This window comes from Nomascus leucogenys, chromosome 19, assembly GCF_006542625.1.
Source record: "Nomascus leucogenys isolate Asia chromosome 19, Asia_NLE_v1, whole genome shotgun sequence".
Classification (NCBI taxonomy): Eukaryota; Metazoa; Chordata; class Mammalia; order Primates; family Hylobatidae; genus Nomascus; species Nomascus leucogenys.
In genome coordinates this window covers 59,063,029-59,076,648 of record NC_044399.1, presented here as the reverse complement: position 1 = coordinate 59,076,648, position 13,620 = coordinate 59,063,029, and the positions used below count along the sequence as shown (strand labels likewise).

The 13,620-nt window shown below is 53.0% G+C and overlaps 1 protein-coding gene and 1 pseudogene across 2 annotated transcripts; both read left to right on the top strand.

Moving 5' to 3' along the window:
• Positions 1-3,415: 3,415 nt before the first annotated feature.
• LOC115830462 (growth hormone variant) lies at positions 3,416-4,903 on the top strand. The gene is made up of 4 exons (XM_030800438.1): positions 3,416-3,425; positions 4,081-4,196; positions 4,289-4,453; positions 4,706-4,903. The coding sequence occupies exons 1-4, from the start codon at positions 3,416-3,418 to the stop codon at positions 4,901-4,903; spliced, it is 489 nt and encodes a 162-aa protein (XP_030656298.1).
• Positions 4,904-11,592: 6,689 nt separating this feature from the next.
• On the top strand, positions 11,593-13,110 carry LOC100590404 (annotated as a pseudogene). The gene is made up of 4 exons (XR_004027071.1): positions 11,593-11,602; positions 12,258-12,373; positions 12,466-12,630; positions 12,874-13,110. The product of XR_004027071.1 is annotated as a chorionic somatomammotropin hormone 2-like (transcript).
• Positions 13,111-13,620: the final 510 nt, after the last annotated feature.

Here is a 13,620-nt window from a genome sequence, read left to right as displayed (position 1 = left end):
ACTGGTCTCAAACTCCTGACTTCAGGTGATCCACATGTCTCAGCCTCCCAAAGTGTTGGGATTACAGGCATGAGCCACGACCCCCGGCCTATCCTGAGCCTTTTGAAGCTGGCGCCAGAGGTGCAAACCCCACCCTCTCCCCACTGGCCATGTGGAGGCCCTTGCTGGGTGGTCTCTCAGCCTGCAGGAGCCAGGGATCTGGCCTCGAGTGATGCCCCAACAGTGGGTGACTTTCCAGTACTGTCAGGAGAATCCCAAGTCTAATTCAAAGTTGATTTTTTACTAGCAATGAATGACAGACATGGTCTCCATTGCTCACGACTCTGGGAAGATCTAGACTAGAGAAAAGGATCATCAACTTCTACCAACACCTGTGGGCCTCAGTTCTTCCCTCTGGTCCATGGTTGCCATGGTAACCCCTTATAAAGGTGTTTCCCCAGGGGTCCCTAGAGTCCTCTGAGTCACCATATTTCTGGGGTCAACAGAAGTGGAGAGGTGAGAGGAGACACTCCCCTGCCCTGGCTGGTCCCACGTGTTCCTGGCAGTAACCTGTCTGGGGAGCCTCGCCACCCTGGTGCCCACCTGCAGTGTTATGCAGTGGTGCCCAACTAGGACCCCTGCCACCCTCCTTCCTAAGGGAGGCTGGAGACTTCTTCCATGGCCGAAAATCCTCATCTAAGTCCCCAGAACTGGCTAAAAGGCCCTGTCATGGGGGCTGCCTGTCCCAGCTGACATTGGAGGAAGGATGGTGGGGGAGGCAGAAAGCTACATGGAGCTCAGGTACCTCCTTCCATTCCCACCTGGCTCCTCCTCTTTGCTGGTGCTGGAAGGAGCAGCAGAAAGTGGTGACTCCACCCTCCCTTGGCCCCATATTTCTCAGAGCTGGTATCATTGATGACACCCCTCTTAGATCCTCTCACAGGCCTGCCTGGAAAACAGCCCACAGCACAGTGCCCTCCCAGCAGATGATGAGTCTGGGGTGCTGGTCCAGTAATGCTTCAGGAATGACAGGAGAAAAAGGAGCTCTGTCTTCAGCTCTGAAAGCGGGGAGATGGCAGGGCCCCAGCATTCACATCCTAGGCCACAGGGGTGTGGGTTTTCAGTGTTGGTTGCTAACACCACAGCCAACCACTTCTAGAAGCGTTTGCTTGTTTGCTTGCTTGTGTTTCTACAGCGTCCAGTGCTAGATGCTCATAAACTCAGGGTGGGGGATGATTTCAGTGCCAGAGAGTGTGTTCTTTCCTGCTCTCATCTCGGGGGGCATCTGATGCTTGTGACCTCCAGATGTTATGGAAATAGCCCCAACCCTGGGCACCAGGAGACAGGAGGCTCAGTCCTGGCCTTCTCTGCCTTCACCTTGTCCTGCTATGAGTTTTCCACAAGGCACCCCATGCCACTGGGCCATTCTCACCTGGGAATTGAGAAAGAACAATCTGCCCCTTATGGAGAGACAAAATGAGGCAAAGGGCCCCTTGTGTTGGGGGCAGCATCCCTGCACTCAGAGGAATTTAGAAGCTGAAATAACTGGGTTGGGAGCGGTGGCTCACGCCAGTGATCTCAGTACTTTGGGAGGCCAGGGAGGGTGGATCACCTAAAGTCAAGAATTCGAGACCAGCCTGGCCAACATAGTGAAACCCTGTCTCTACTAAAAAAAGTACAAAACTTAGCCCAGCATAGTGGCGGGCACCTGTAATCCCAGCTACTGGGGAGGCTGAGGCGGGAGAATCACTTGAACCCAGGAGGTGGAGGTTGCTGTGAGGCAAGATCATGCCACTGCACTCCAGCCTTGGTGACAGAATGAGACTCCATCTCAAAAAAATAAATAAAAAAAGAAGCTAAAATAACTAAATAACTGAGTAGCACCACACTACCTGCTCTGGAGAAAGGATTTTTTTTTTTTTTTTTTTTGAGATGTACACTTGCTCTGTCATCCAGGCTGGAGTGCAGTGGCCCCATCTTGGCTCACAGCAACCTCTGCCTCCTGGGTTCAAGTGATTCTCCTGCCTCAGCCTCCCAAGTACCTGGGATTACGGGCTCGTGCCACCATGCCCAGCTAATTTTTGTATTTTTAGGAGAGATGGAGTTTTGCCATGTGGGCTAGCCTGGTCTTGCGCTCCTGACCTTAAGTGATCCACCCATCTCAGCCTCCCAAAGTTTTCGGATTATAGGCATGAGCCACCGTGCCCGGCCTGGAGAAAGGACTTTGAATGACGCAATGTGGGAAGAGCAAGGTTGTGGAGATCTGCTGCCCTGGCTGAGGTAGCTCATGCAGTCAGTCTCTCTGAGCCTCAGTCTCCTGATCTGTGAAGTGGGATGATAAGCACACCTCCTACACAAGACAAGTGGCAGGTCAGACGTGAGAATGCACAGGCAGGCCCTTTGGAACTGGATAAGCTCTACACAGGTCTGGAAAGGAGGAGGAGACAAAAGAGGACGGGCTTCCATGGCTGGATAGGGCATCTGTCGGCATGATGTGTTTTGAGTTCCAAAGCTGGGGAAGAGACTCAAATCTTCAAGAGCTCTTCCAACTTTGAGATTCTCTGATGGTTTCAGGGCTATGGGTGGAAGCCCTTGTGGTCAGTGTCTGTTCCCGGGATTTCTGTTTCTTGGTTTGTATCTCTGCTACAGGTCCAAGGATCTGGGGCAATACCTTGGGTCTGGATTCTTCGTCCGCAGGGACCTGGGGGAGCCCCCCCCACCCCGCCCCGCACCGCCCCCGCCCCGCCCCAGCCCCGCCCCGCCCCCGCCCCAAGGCTCAGGGAAAGGGAGAGCAAAGTGTGGAGTTTGTTCCCTCTAGTGGTCAGTATTGGCAATGCATCCAGGCAGGCCTGTTTCAGGCGGGCCCAGGAGGAGTCAGCAAAAGTGGAATTCAGCACTGAATCATGCCCAGAACCCCCACAATCTATTGGCTGTGCTTGGCCCCTTTTCCCAACACACACATTCTGCCTGGTGGGTGGAGGGGAAACATGCGGTGAGGAGGAAACGGATAGGATAAAGAGTGGGATGGGGTCAGTAGGGGTCTCAAGGACTGGCTATCCTGACATCCTTCTCCGCGTTCAGGTTGGCCACCATGGCCTGCTGCCAGAGGGCACCCACCTGCCCCAGAGAGGACAAGTTGGGTGGTATCTCTGCTGACATTCTGTGCACAACCCTCACAACGCTGGTGACGGTGGGAAGGGAAAGATGACAAGCCAGGGGGCATGATCCCAGCATGTGTGGGAGGAGCTTCTAAATTATCCCTTAGCACAAGCCCGTCAGTGGCCCCAGGCCTAAACGTGCAGAGAAACAGGTGGGGAGAAGCAGCGATCGAGAAGGGGCCAGGGCATAAAAAGGGCCCACAAGAGACCAGCTCCAGGATCCCAAGGCCCAACTCCCCAAACCACTCAGGGTCCTGTGGACAGCTCACCTAGCTGCAATGGCTGCAGGTAAGCACCCCTAAAATCCCTTTGGGCACAATGTGTCCAGAGGAGAGAGGCGGCGCCCTGTAGATGGGACGGGGGCACTAACCCTCAGGTTTGGGGCGTCTGAATGTTAGTATCTCCATCTAAGCCCAGTATTTGGCCAATCTCTGAATGTTTCTGGTCCCTGGAGGGAGGTAGAGAGAGAGAGAGAGAGAGAGAGAGAGAAAAACCAGCTCCTGGAGCAGGGAGAGTGCTGGCATCTTGCTCTCCAGCTCCTTCTGTTGCCCGCCGGTTTCTCCCCAGGCTCCCGGATGTCCCTGCTCCTGGCCTTTGCACTGCTCTGCCTGCCCTGGCTTCAAGAGGGCAGTGCCTTCCCAACCATTCCCTTATCCAGGCTTTTTGACAATGCTATGCTCCGCGCCCATCGCCTGGACCAGCTGGCATTTGACACCTACCAGGAGTTTGTAAGCTCTTGGGGAATGGGTACACTTCAGAGGTGGCAGGAAAGGGTGACTTTCCCCCGCTGGGGAAGTAATGGGAGGAGACTAAGGAGCTCAGGGTTGTTTTCTGAAGTGAAAATGCAGGCAGATGAGCATAGGCTGAGTGAGGTTCCCAGAAAAGTAACAATGGGAGCTGGTCTCCAGCGTAGACCTTGGTGGGCGGTCCTTCTCCTAGGAAGAAGCCTATATCCTGAAGGAACAGAAGTATTCATTCCTGCAGAACCCCCAGACCTCCCTCTGCTTCTCAGAGTCTATTCCGACACCTTCCAACAGGGTGAAAACGCAACAGAAATCCGTGAGTGGATGCCTTCTCCCCAGGTGGGGATTGGGGAGACCTGTGGTCAGAGCCCCCGGGCAGCACAGCCACTGCCGGTCCTTCCCCTGCAGAACCTAGAGCTGCTCCGCATCTCCGTGCTGCTCATCCAGTCTTGGCTGGAGCCCGTGCGGTTCCTCAGGAGCGTCTTCGCCAACAGCCTGGTGTATGGCGCCTCGGACAGCAACGTCTATCACCACCTAAAGGACCTAGAGGAAGGCATTCAAACGCTGATGGGGGTGAGGGTGGCGCCAGGGGTCCTCAATCCTGGGGCCCCACTGGCTTCCAGGGACCAGGGAGAGAAACACTGCTGCCCTCTTTTTAGTAGTCAGGATCTGACCCAAGAGAACTCATCTTATTCTTCATTTCCCCTGGCGAATCCTCCAGGCCTTTCTCTACAGCCTGGAGGGAGGGAGGAAAATGAAGGAATGAGAGAGGGAGGGAACAGTGCGCAAGCGCTTGGCCTCTCCTTCTCTTCCTTCACTTTGCAGAGGCTGGAAGATGGCAGCCCCCGGACTGGGCAGATCTTCAAGCAGACCTACAGCAAGTTTGACACAAACTCGCACAACGATGACGCACTGCTCAAGAACTACGGGCTGCTCTACTGCTTCAGGAAGGACATGGACAAGGTCGAGACATTCCTGCGCACCGTGCAGTGCCGCTCTGTGGAGGGCAGCTGTGGCTTCTAACTGCCCGGGTGGCATCCCTGTGACCCCTCCCCAGTGCCTCTTCTGGTCCTGGAAGGTGCCACTCCAGTGCCCACCAGCCTTGTCCTAATAAAATTAAGTTGCATCATTGTGTCTGACTAGGTGTCCTTCTATAATATTATGGGGTGGAGAGGGGTGGTATGGAGCAAGGGGCAGGTTGGGAAGACCACCTGTAGGGCCTGCGGGGTCTATTGGGAACCAGGCTGGAGCGCAGTGGCACGATCTTGGCTCACTACAACCTCCGTCTCCTGGGTTCAAGTGATTCTCCTGCCTCAATCTCCCGAATAGTTGGGATTCCAGGCATGCACGACCAGGCTCAGCTAATTTTTGTATTTTTGGTAGAGACGGGGTTTCACCATATTGGCCAGTCTGGTCTCCATCTCCTGATCTCAGGTAATCCTCCCGCCTTGGCCTCCCAAATTGCTGGGATTACAGGTAGGAGCCACTGGGCCCTTCCCTGTCTTGTGATTTTAACATAATTATACCAGCAGGAGGACGTCCAGACACAGCATGGGCTACCTGGCCATGCCCAGCCGGTTGGACATTTGAGTTGTTTGCTTGGCACTGTCCTCTCATGCGTTGGGTCCACTCAGTAGATGCTTGTTGAATTCCTGGGCCTGGGGCTGTGTCAGCTGCCTCATCCCATCACCTTCTGGCTTATTCTCTCCCTCGAATGTTTCCAATTCGTATTTCTATTTTACCGTTATATATGTACTTTTTTGCTATTATCTCTGCCCTCAGTAAATTGTTAGCTCCAGAAGAGAAAGGATCGTGTCTTTTGTTTATCTAGATATGCCCATCTGCCTGGTACAATCTCTGGCACATGTTATAGGCAACAACTACTTGTGGAATTGGTGAATGCACGAACAGAAGAATGAGTGAATGAATGAATAGACGAAAGGCAGAAATCCAGCCTCAGGCCAGGCGCGGTGGCTCACGCCTGTAATCCCAGCACTTTGGGAGGTCGAGGCAGGTGGATCACAAGGTCAGGAGTTTGAGACCATCCTGGCTAGCACGGTGAAACCCCATCTCTAAAAATACAAAAAAATTAACTGGGCATGGTGGGATGTGCCTGTACTCCCAGCTACTCGGGAGGCTAAGGCAGGAGAATGTCATGAACCCGGGGGACAGAGCTTACAGTGAGCCAAGATCACGCCACTGCACTCCAGCCTGGGTGACAGAGCAAGACTCAGTCTCAAAAAAAAAAAAAAAAAAAAAGAAGTCCAGCCCCAAAGAGCTTACAGTCTGGTAAGCGGAATAAAATGTCTGCAAATAGCCACAGGACAGGTCAAAGGAAGGAGAGACTATTTCCAGCTGAGGGCACCCCATCAGGAAAGCACCCCAGACTTCCTACAACTACTAGACACATCTCAATGCTTTTCACTTCTCTATCAATGGATTGTCTCCCTGGAGAATAATCCCCAAAGTGAAATTACTTAGCACGTCCGGTTAGGTAGATCGTTGTGTACTTCTTGGTTGTTCAGAGATCATCAACCAGTGCAAACAATCCCCCCATCAATATACACAGCAGTGCCTGCCCCTCTCCTCCCAAGCCTTCCGAGGCCCTTCCTCCGTGCCTGAACCCCCTGGACATACCATGTGGCAAACTGAAGGGTCCAACGAGATACAGGAAGTGAAACACGATGTACACTGAAACGTGCAATACAAATATGCAGCATGAAGTGCCTCGGTTCACTAACCCGAGCTATGCTGGGTGCTTGTTTTCTACCACTTTCCTTAATGCCTATGGACACCTCATTCTGCAGCTGAAGTTCCTTGTGTTCAACTCCCCCATCTTCATTGAACATCCTCTGTGCAGGGACTTGACGCCTGTCCTGCTAGCTTTGCAATGAGGCAAGTTCTGTCCATGCCTAGTAGTGCCACCATCTTTACTAGATGAGGTTTCTAAAGAGCTTGGCATGGAAGGAAAGCCCGGGGGCCTTGGAAGCCATCACTTAGGAAATGGGAGAGCTCCAGGCAAGCCACCTTATCTCTTTGGACCTCAGTATCCTCACTCACATCCCTGTGGTCAGTAGAGTGCCAAGCACATGGTGGACACGCAGAAGCATTGATCATCTTCCTCACCTCCCCTAGGAGAGCCCTTGGGAATCCCATATAATATTCTCTGAAGACCTTAATCCAATGAGCCGAGTAATTGACTTGGTAGCAAACTCATAGAAAGGACATTAGAAGCCAAAAGGAGGTAGAGTATGTCCCAGTACAATAACCAGCCTCTGATCTCAAGGAAGAAAGAACAGAGCTGCAGGTGAGAAGTGTGCGCCTCAGATCACCAAAGTGGGAGTGGAAGGAGCACCCAGCAGTCCCTCGGAGGCGAGCCCTAAGACCGGTGAGAATGGCTTCGAAAAATGTGATTGTCCTCAACCCCACAGTCTTGAGCCTAACAGGAGACCGCAAAGCCTGAAAGACACCACTTTAGGGTCAACAGCAGATGTGTGACTTTCCACGGCAGGCACACAGAACCCTAGAGTTAGTCGAGGTTGGACATAGGAAGGGCTTCCAAACACACAGAGAAAACCATGGATCCTAAATCATAAAGGGAGGTTCCTTAAAAGAAGCAAGATGATTGTGAGATTATCATCAGCTTTTTTTTTTTTCTCTTGATACAGAATCTCACTCTGTCACCCAGGCTGGAGTGCAGTGGTGCCATCTCAGTTCGCTACAACCTCCACCTGCCAGGTTCAAGCAATTCCCTGCCACAGCCTCCTGAGTAGCTGGGATTACAGGCGCCTACCACCACGCTTGGCTAATTTTTGTATTTTTAGTAGAGACGGGATTTCACCATCTTGGCCAGTTTGGTCTTAAACTCCTGACCTAATGATCCGCCCACCTTGGCCTCCCAAAGTGGTGGGATTACAGGCATGAGCCAACGCACCCAACCTATCCTGAGCCTTTTGAGGCTGACGCTAGAGGTACAAAGCCCAGCCTCAGGCCGGGCGCGGTGGCTCACGCTTGTAATCCCAGCACTTTGGGAGGCCGAGGCGGGCGGATCACGAGGTCAGGAGATCGAGACCACGGTGAAACCCCGTCTCTACTAAAAATACAAAAAAAAATTAGCTGGGCGTGGTGGCGGGCGCCTGTAGTCCCAGCTACTCAGAGAGGCTGAGGCAGGAGAATGGCGTGAACCCAGGAGGCGGAGCTTGCAGAGAACCGAGATTGTGCCACTGCACTCCAGCCTGGGTGACAGAGCGAGACTCCATCTCAAAAAAAAAAAAAAAAAAAAGGCCACCCTCTCCCCACTGGCCATGTGGAGGCTCTTGCTGGGTAGTCTCTCAGCCTGCAGGAGCCAGGGATCTGGCCTCAAGTGATGCCCCAACAGTAGGCGACTTCCCAGTACTGTCAGGAGAATCCCAAGTCTAATTCGAAGTTGATTTTTACTAGCAATGAATGATAGACATGGTCTCCATTGCTCAAGGGAAGCTCTAGACTAGAGAAAAGGATCACCAACTTCTACCCACACCTGCGTGCCTCAGTTCTTCCATCTTGTCCATGGTTGCCATGGTAACCCCTTATAAAGGTGTCTCCCAAGGGGTCCCTAGAGTTCTCTGAGTCACTATAACTCTGGGGTCAACAGAAGTGGAGAGGTGAGAGGAGACACTCTCCTGCCCTGGCTGGTCCCTTGTGCTCCTGGCAGTAATCTGTCTGGGAAGCCTGGCCACCCCTGTGCCCACATACGGAGTTATGCAGTGGTGCCCAGCTAGAGCCCCTGCTGCCCTCCTTCCTAAGGGAGGCTTCCCTTAGGACTGGCCGAAAATCCACATCTAAGTCCCCAGCACTGGCTAAAAGGCCCTATCATGGGGACTGCTTGTCCCAGCTGACACTGGAGGAAGGATGGTAGGGGAAGCAGAAAGCTACGTGGAGTTCAGGTACCCTCTTCCATTCCCACCTGGCTCCTTCTCTTTGCTGGTGCTGGAAGGAGCAGGGGAAAGTGGTGTCTCCACCCTGCCTTGGCCCTATATTTCTCAGATCTAGTATCATTCATGACACCCTTTTGGATCTTCACAAAGGCCTGCCTGGAGAACAGCCCACAGCACAGTGACCTCCCAGCAGATGATGAGTCTGGGGTGCTGGTCTGGTAATGTTTCAGGAATGATGGCACAAAAAGGAGCTCTGTCTTCTGCTCTGAAAGTGGGGAGATGGCAGGGCCCCAGCATTCACATTCTAGGCCACAGGGGCGTGGGTTTTCAGTGTTGGTTGCTAACACCACAGCCAACCACTTCTAGAAGCGTTTGCTTGTTTGCTTGCTTGAGTTTCTACAGCGTCCAGTGCTAGATGCTCATAAACTCAGGGTGGGGGAAGATTTCACTGCCGGAAAGGGCGTTCTTTCCTGCTCTCATCTCGGGGGGCGTCTGATGCTTGTGACCTCCAGATATGGAAATAGCCCCAACCCTGGGGAAATAGCCCCAACCCAGGAGACAGGAGGCTCAGTCCTTGCCCTCTCTGCCCTCGCCTTGTCCTGCTATGAGGTTTCCACAAGGCACCCCATGCCACTGGGCCATTCTCATCTGGGAATTGAGAAAGAACAATCTGCCCCTTATGGAGAGACAAAATGAGGCAAAGGGTCCCTTGTGTTGGGGGCAGGATCCCTGCAATCAGAGAGATTTAGAAGCTGAAATAACTGGGTTGAGAGCAGTGGCTCACGTCAGTAATCTCAGTACTTTGGGAGGCCAGGGAGGGTGGATGACCTAAAGTCAAGAATTCGAGACCATCCTGGCCAACATAGTGAAACCCAGGCTCTACTAAAAAAAAAGTACAAAACTCAGCCCGGCATAGTGGCGGGCGCCTGTAATCCCAGCTACTTGGGAGGCTGAGGCGGGAGAATCACTTGAACCCAGGAGGTGGAGGTTGCAGTGAGGCAGCATCATGCCACTGCACTCCAACCTGGGTGACAGAATGAGACTCCATCAAAAACAAGGAAGGAAGGAAGGAAGGAAGGGAGACAGACAGAAAAAAAGAAAGAAAAAGAAAAAGAAAGAAAGAAAGAAAGAAAGAAAGAAGAAAGAAAGAAAGAAAGAAAGAAAGAAAGAAAGAAAGAAAGAAAGAAAGAGAAAGAAAGAAAGAAAGAGAAAAGGAAAGAAAGAATCTAAAATAACTAAATAACTGAATAGCACCACACCACCTGCTCTGGAGAAAGGACTTTTGTTGTTATTGTTGTTGTTGTTGTTGTTGTTGTTGAAATGGAGTCTCACTCTGTCGCCCAGGCTGGAGTGCAGTGGCATGGCACGATCTAGGTTCACAGCAACCTCTGCGTCCTGGGTTCAAGCGATTCTACCTCCTCACCCTCCCGAGTAACTGGGATTACAGGCTTGCGCCACCACACCCAGCTACTTTTGTATTTTTAATAGAGATGGAGTTTTGCCATGTTGGCTAGTCTGACCTTGAACTCCTGACCTCAAGTGATCCACCCTCCTCAGCCTTCCAAAGTGCTGGGATTACAGGCATGAGCCACCGTGCCTGGCCTGGAGAAAGGACTTTAAATGACGCAACGTGGGAAGAGCAAAGTTGTGGAGATCTGCTGCCCTGGCTGAGGTAGCTCATGCAGTCAGTCTCTCTGAGCCTCAGTCTCCTGTTGTGTGAAATGAGATAATAACCACACCTCCTCCACAAGACACGTAAGTGGCAGGTCAGACGTGAGAATGCACAGGCAGGCCCTTGGCAACTGGATAAGCTCTACACAGCTCTGGAAAGGAGGAGGAGAAAAAAGAGGACGGGCTTCCATGGCTGGATAGGGCATCTGTCGGCGTGATGTGTTCTCAGTTCCAAAACTGGGGAAGAGACTCAAATCTTCAAGAGCTCTTCTAACTTTGAGATTCTCTGATGGTTTCAGGGCTATGGGAGGAAGGGCTTGTGGTCCGTGTCTGTTCCCGGGATTTCGGTTTCTTGGTTTGTATCTCTGTTGCAGGTCCAGGGAGCTGGGACAATACCTTGAGGCTGGGTTCTTTGTCCCCAGGGACCTGGGGGAGCCACCCCCCGCCCCTCGCCTCCCCTCCAAAGCTCAGGGAAAGGAGAGATCAAAGTGTTGGATTGGTTCCCTCTAGTGGTCAGTGTTAGCACTGCACCCAGCTGCCTCAGGCGGGCCCAGGAGTGGTCAGCAAAAGTGGAATTCAGGAGTGAATGGTGCTCAGAACCCCCACAATCTATTGGCTGTGCTTGGCCCCTTTTCCCAACACACACATTCTGTCTGGTGGGCTGAGGTTAAACATGCGGGGAGGAGGAAAGGAACAAGATAGAGACTGGGATGGGGTCGGTAGGGGTCTCAAGGACTGGCTATCCTGACATCCTTCCCCGCGTTCAGGTTGGCCACCATGGCGTGCTGCCAGAGGGCACCACCTGACCCTTAAAGAGAGGACAAGTTGGGTGGTGTCTCTGACTGAAACTCTGTGCACAACCCTCACAACGCTGCTCACGGTGGGAAGGGAAAGATGACAAGCCAGGGCCATGATCCCAGCATGTGTGGGAGGAGCTTCTAAATTATCCATTAGCACAAGCCCGTCAGTGGCCCCATGCATAAACGTGCAGAGAAACAGGTGTGGAGAAGCAGCGAGAGAGAAGGGGCCAGGGCATAAAAAGGGCCCACAAGAGACCAGCTCCAGGATCCCAAGGCCCAACTCCCCAAACCACTCAGGGTCCTGTGGACAGCTCACCTAGCTGCAATGGCTGCAGGTAAGCACCCCCAAAATCACTTTGGGCACAGTGTGTCCCAAGGGGAGAGGCGGCGCCCTGTAGATGGGACGGGGGCACTAACCCTCAGGTTTGGGGCTTCTGAATGTGAATATCGCCATCGAAGCCCAGATATTTGGCCAATCTCTGAATGTTCCTGGTCCCTGGAGGGACGGAGAGAGAGAAAAAAACAAGCAGCTCCTGGAACAGGGAGAGTGCTGGCCTCCTGCTCTCCGGCTCTCTTCTTGGCCCTCCGGTTTCTCCCCAGGCTCCCAGAGGTCCCTGCTCCTGGCTTTTGCCCTGCTCTGCCTGCCCTGGCTTCACCAGGCTGGTGCCGTCCAAACCGTTCCGTTAGCCAGGCTTTTTGAAGAGGCTATGTTCCAAGCCCATCGCGCACACTAGCTGGCCATTGACACCTACCAGGAGTTTGTAAGCTCTTGGGGAATGGGTGCGGGTCAGGGGTGGCAAGAACGGGTGACTTTCCCCCACTGGGGAAGTAATGGGAGGAGACTAAGGAGCTCAGGGTTTTTATCTGGAGCGAAAATGCAGGCAGATGAGCATAGGCTGAGCCAGGTTCCCAGAAAAGTAACAATGAGAGCTGGTCTCCAGCATAGAAAGCAGCTTTCTTCTTGAGGGGGGGGGTCCTTCTCCTAGGAAGAAGCCTATATTCCAAAGGACCAGAAGTATTCATTCCTGCACAACCCGCAGACTTCCTTCTGCTTCTCAGACTCTATTCCGACACCCTCCAACATGGAGGAAACACAGCAGAAATCCGTGAGTGGATGCCTTCTCCCCAGGCGGGGATGTGGGAGACCTGTGGTCAGAGCCCCCGGGCAGCACAGCCACTGCCGGTCCTTCCCCTGCAGAACTCAGAGCTGCTCCGCATCTCCCTGCGGCTCATGTAGTCGTGGCTGGAGCCCGTGCGGTTCCTCAGGAGCATCTTCACCAACAGCCTGGTGTATGACACCTCGGACAGCAATGACTATGACCTCCTAAAGGACCTAGAAGAAGGCATCCAAACGCTGATGGGGGTGAGGGTGGCGCCAGGGGTCCCCAATCCTGGAGCCCCACTGGCTTGGGGAGAGAAACACTGCTGCCCTCTTTCTAGCAGTCAGGCGCTGACCCAAGAGAACTCACCCTTATTCTTCATTTCCCCTGGCGAATCCTCCAGGCCTTTCTCTACACCCTGAAGGGGAGGGAGGAAAATGGATGAATGAGAGGGAGGGAACAGTGCCCAAGCGCTTGGCCTCTCCTTCTCTTCCTTCACTTTGCAGAGGCTGGAAGATGGCAGCCCCCAGACTCGGCAGATCCTCAAGCAGACCTACAGCAAGTTTGACACAAACTCGCACAACCATGACGCACTGCTCAAGAACTACGGGCTGCTCCACTGCTTCAGGAAGGACATGGACAAGGTCGAGACATTCCTGCGCATGGTGCAGTGCCGCTCTGTGGAGGGCAGCTGTGGCTTCTAGGTGCCCGCGTGGCATCCTGTGACCCCTCCCCAGTGCCTCTCCTGGCCCTGGGAGGTGCCACTCCAGTGCCCACCAGCCTTGTCCTAATAAAATTAAGTTGTATCCTTTTGTCTGACTTGATGTCCTCCTATAATATTATGGGATGGAAGGTGGTGGTATGGAGCAAGGGGTAGGTGGGAAGACGACCTGGAGGGCCTTCAAGGTCTGTTGGGAACTAGGCCGCTGAAATATAAGAGGTTTGGCTGTTCCTGGGCCAGAAAAAGGCTGACACATCACTGCTGTCTATTACTCACTGAGGCCATTCCACCAGGTCAGTGGTCCCAGCTTGCTGGTCATAGCTCATTGGTCATCCCAGAGATGACTTGAAGGCATTTCTTCCTCCCCCACCATCACCAGCAACACCAAAGCTAGCCCCCCAGGAGCAGGAAGAAATGAAAACAAGATGGGCTATTAAGTACAGAGGCAAAAACTCCCCAACAGGTGAGGAAACAATGGCATAGAATTACTTGTGTTTAGAAGAATTTTAAGATGAATATTTCTTAAGCCCAA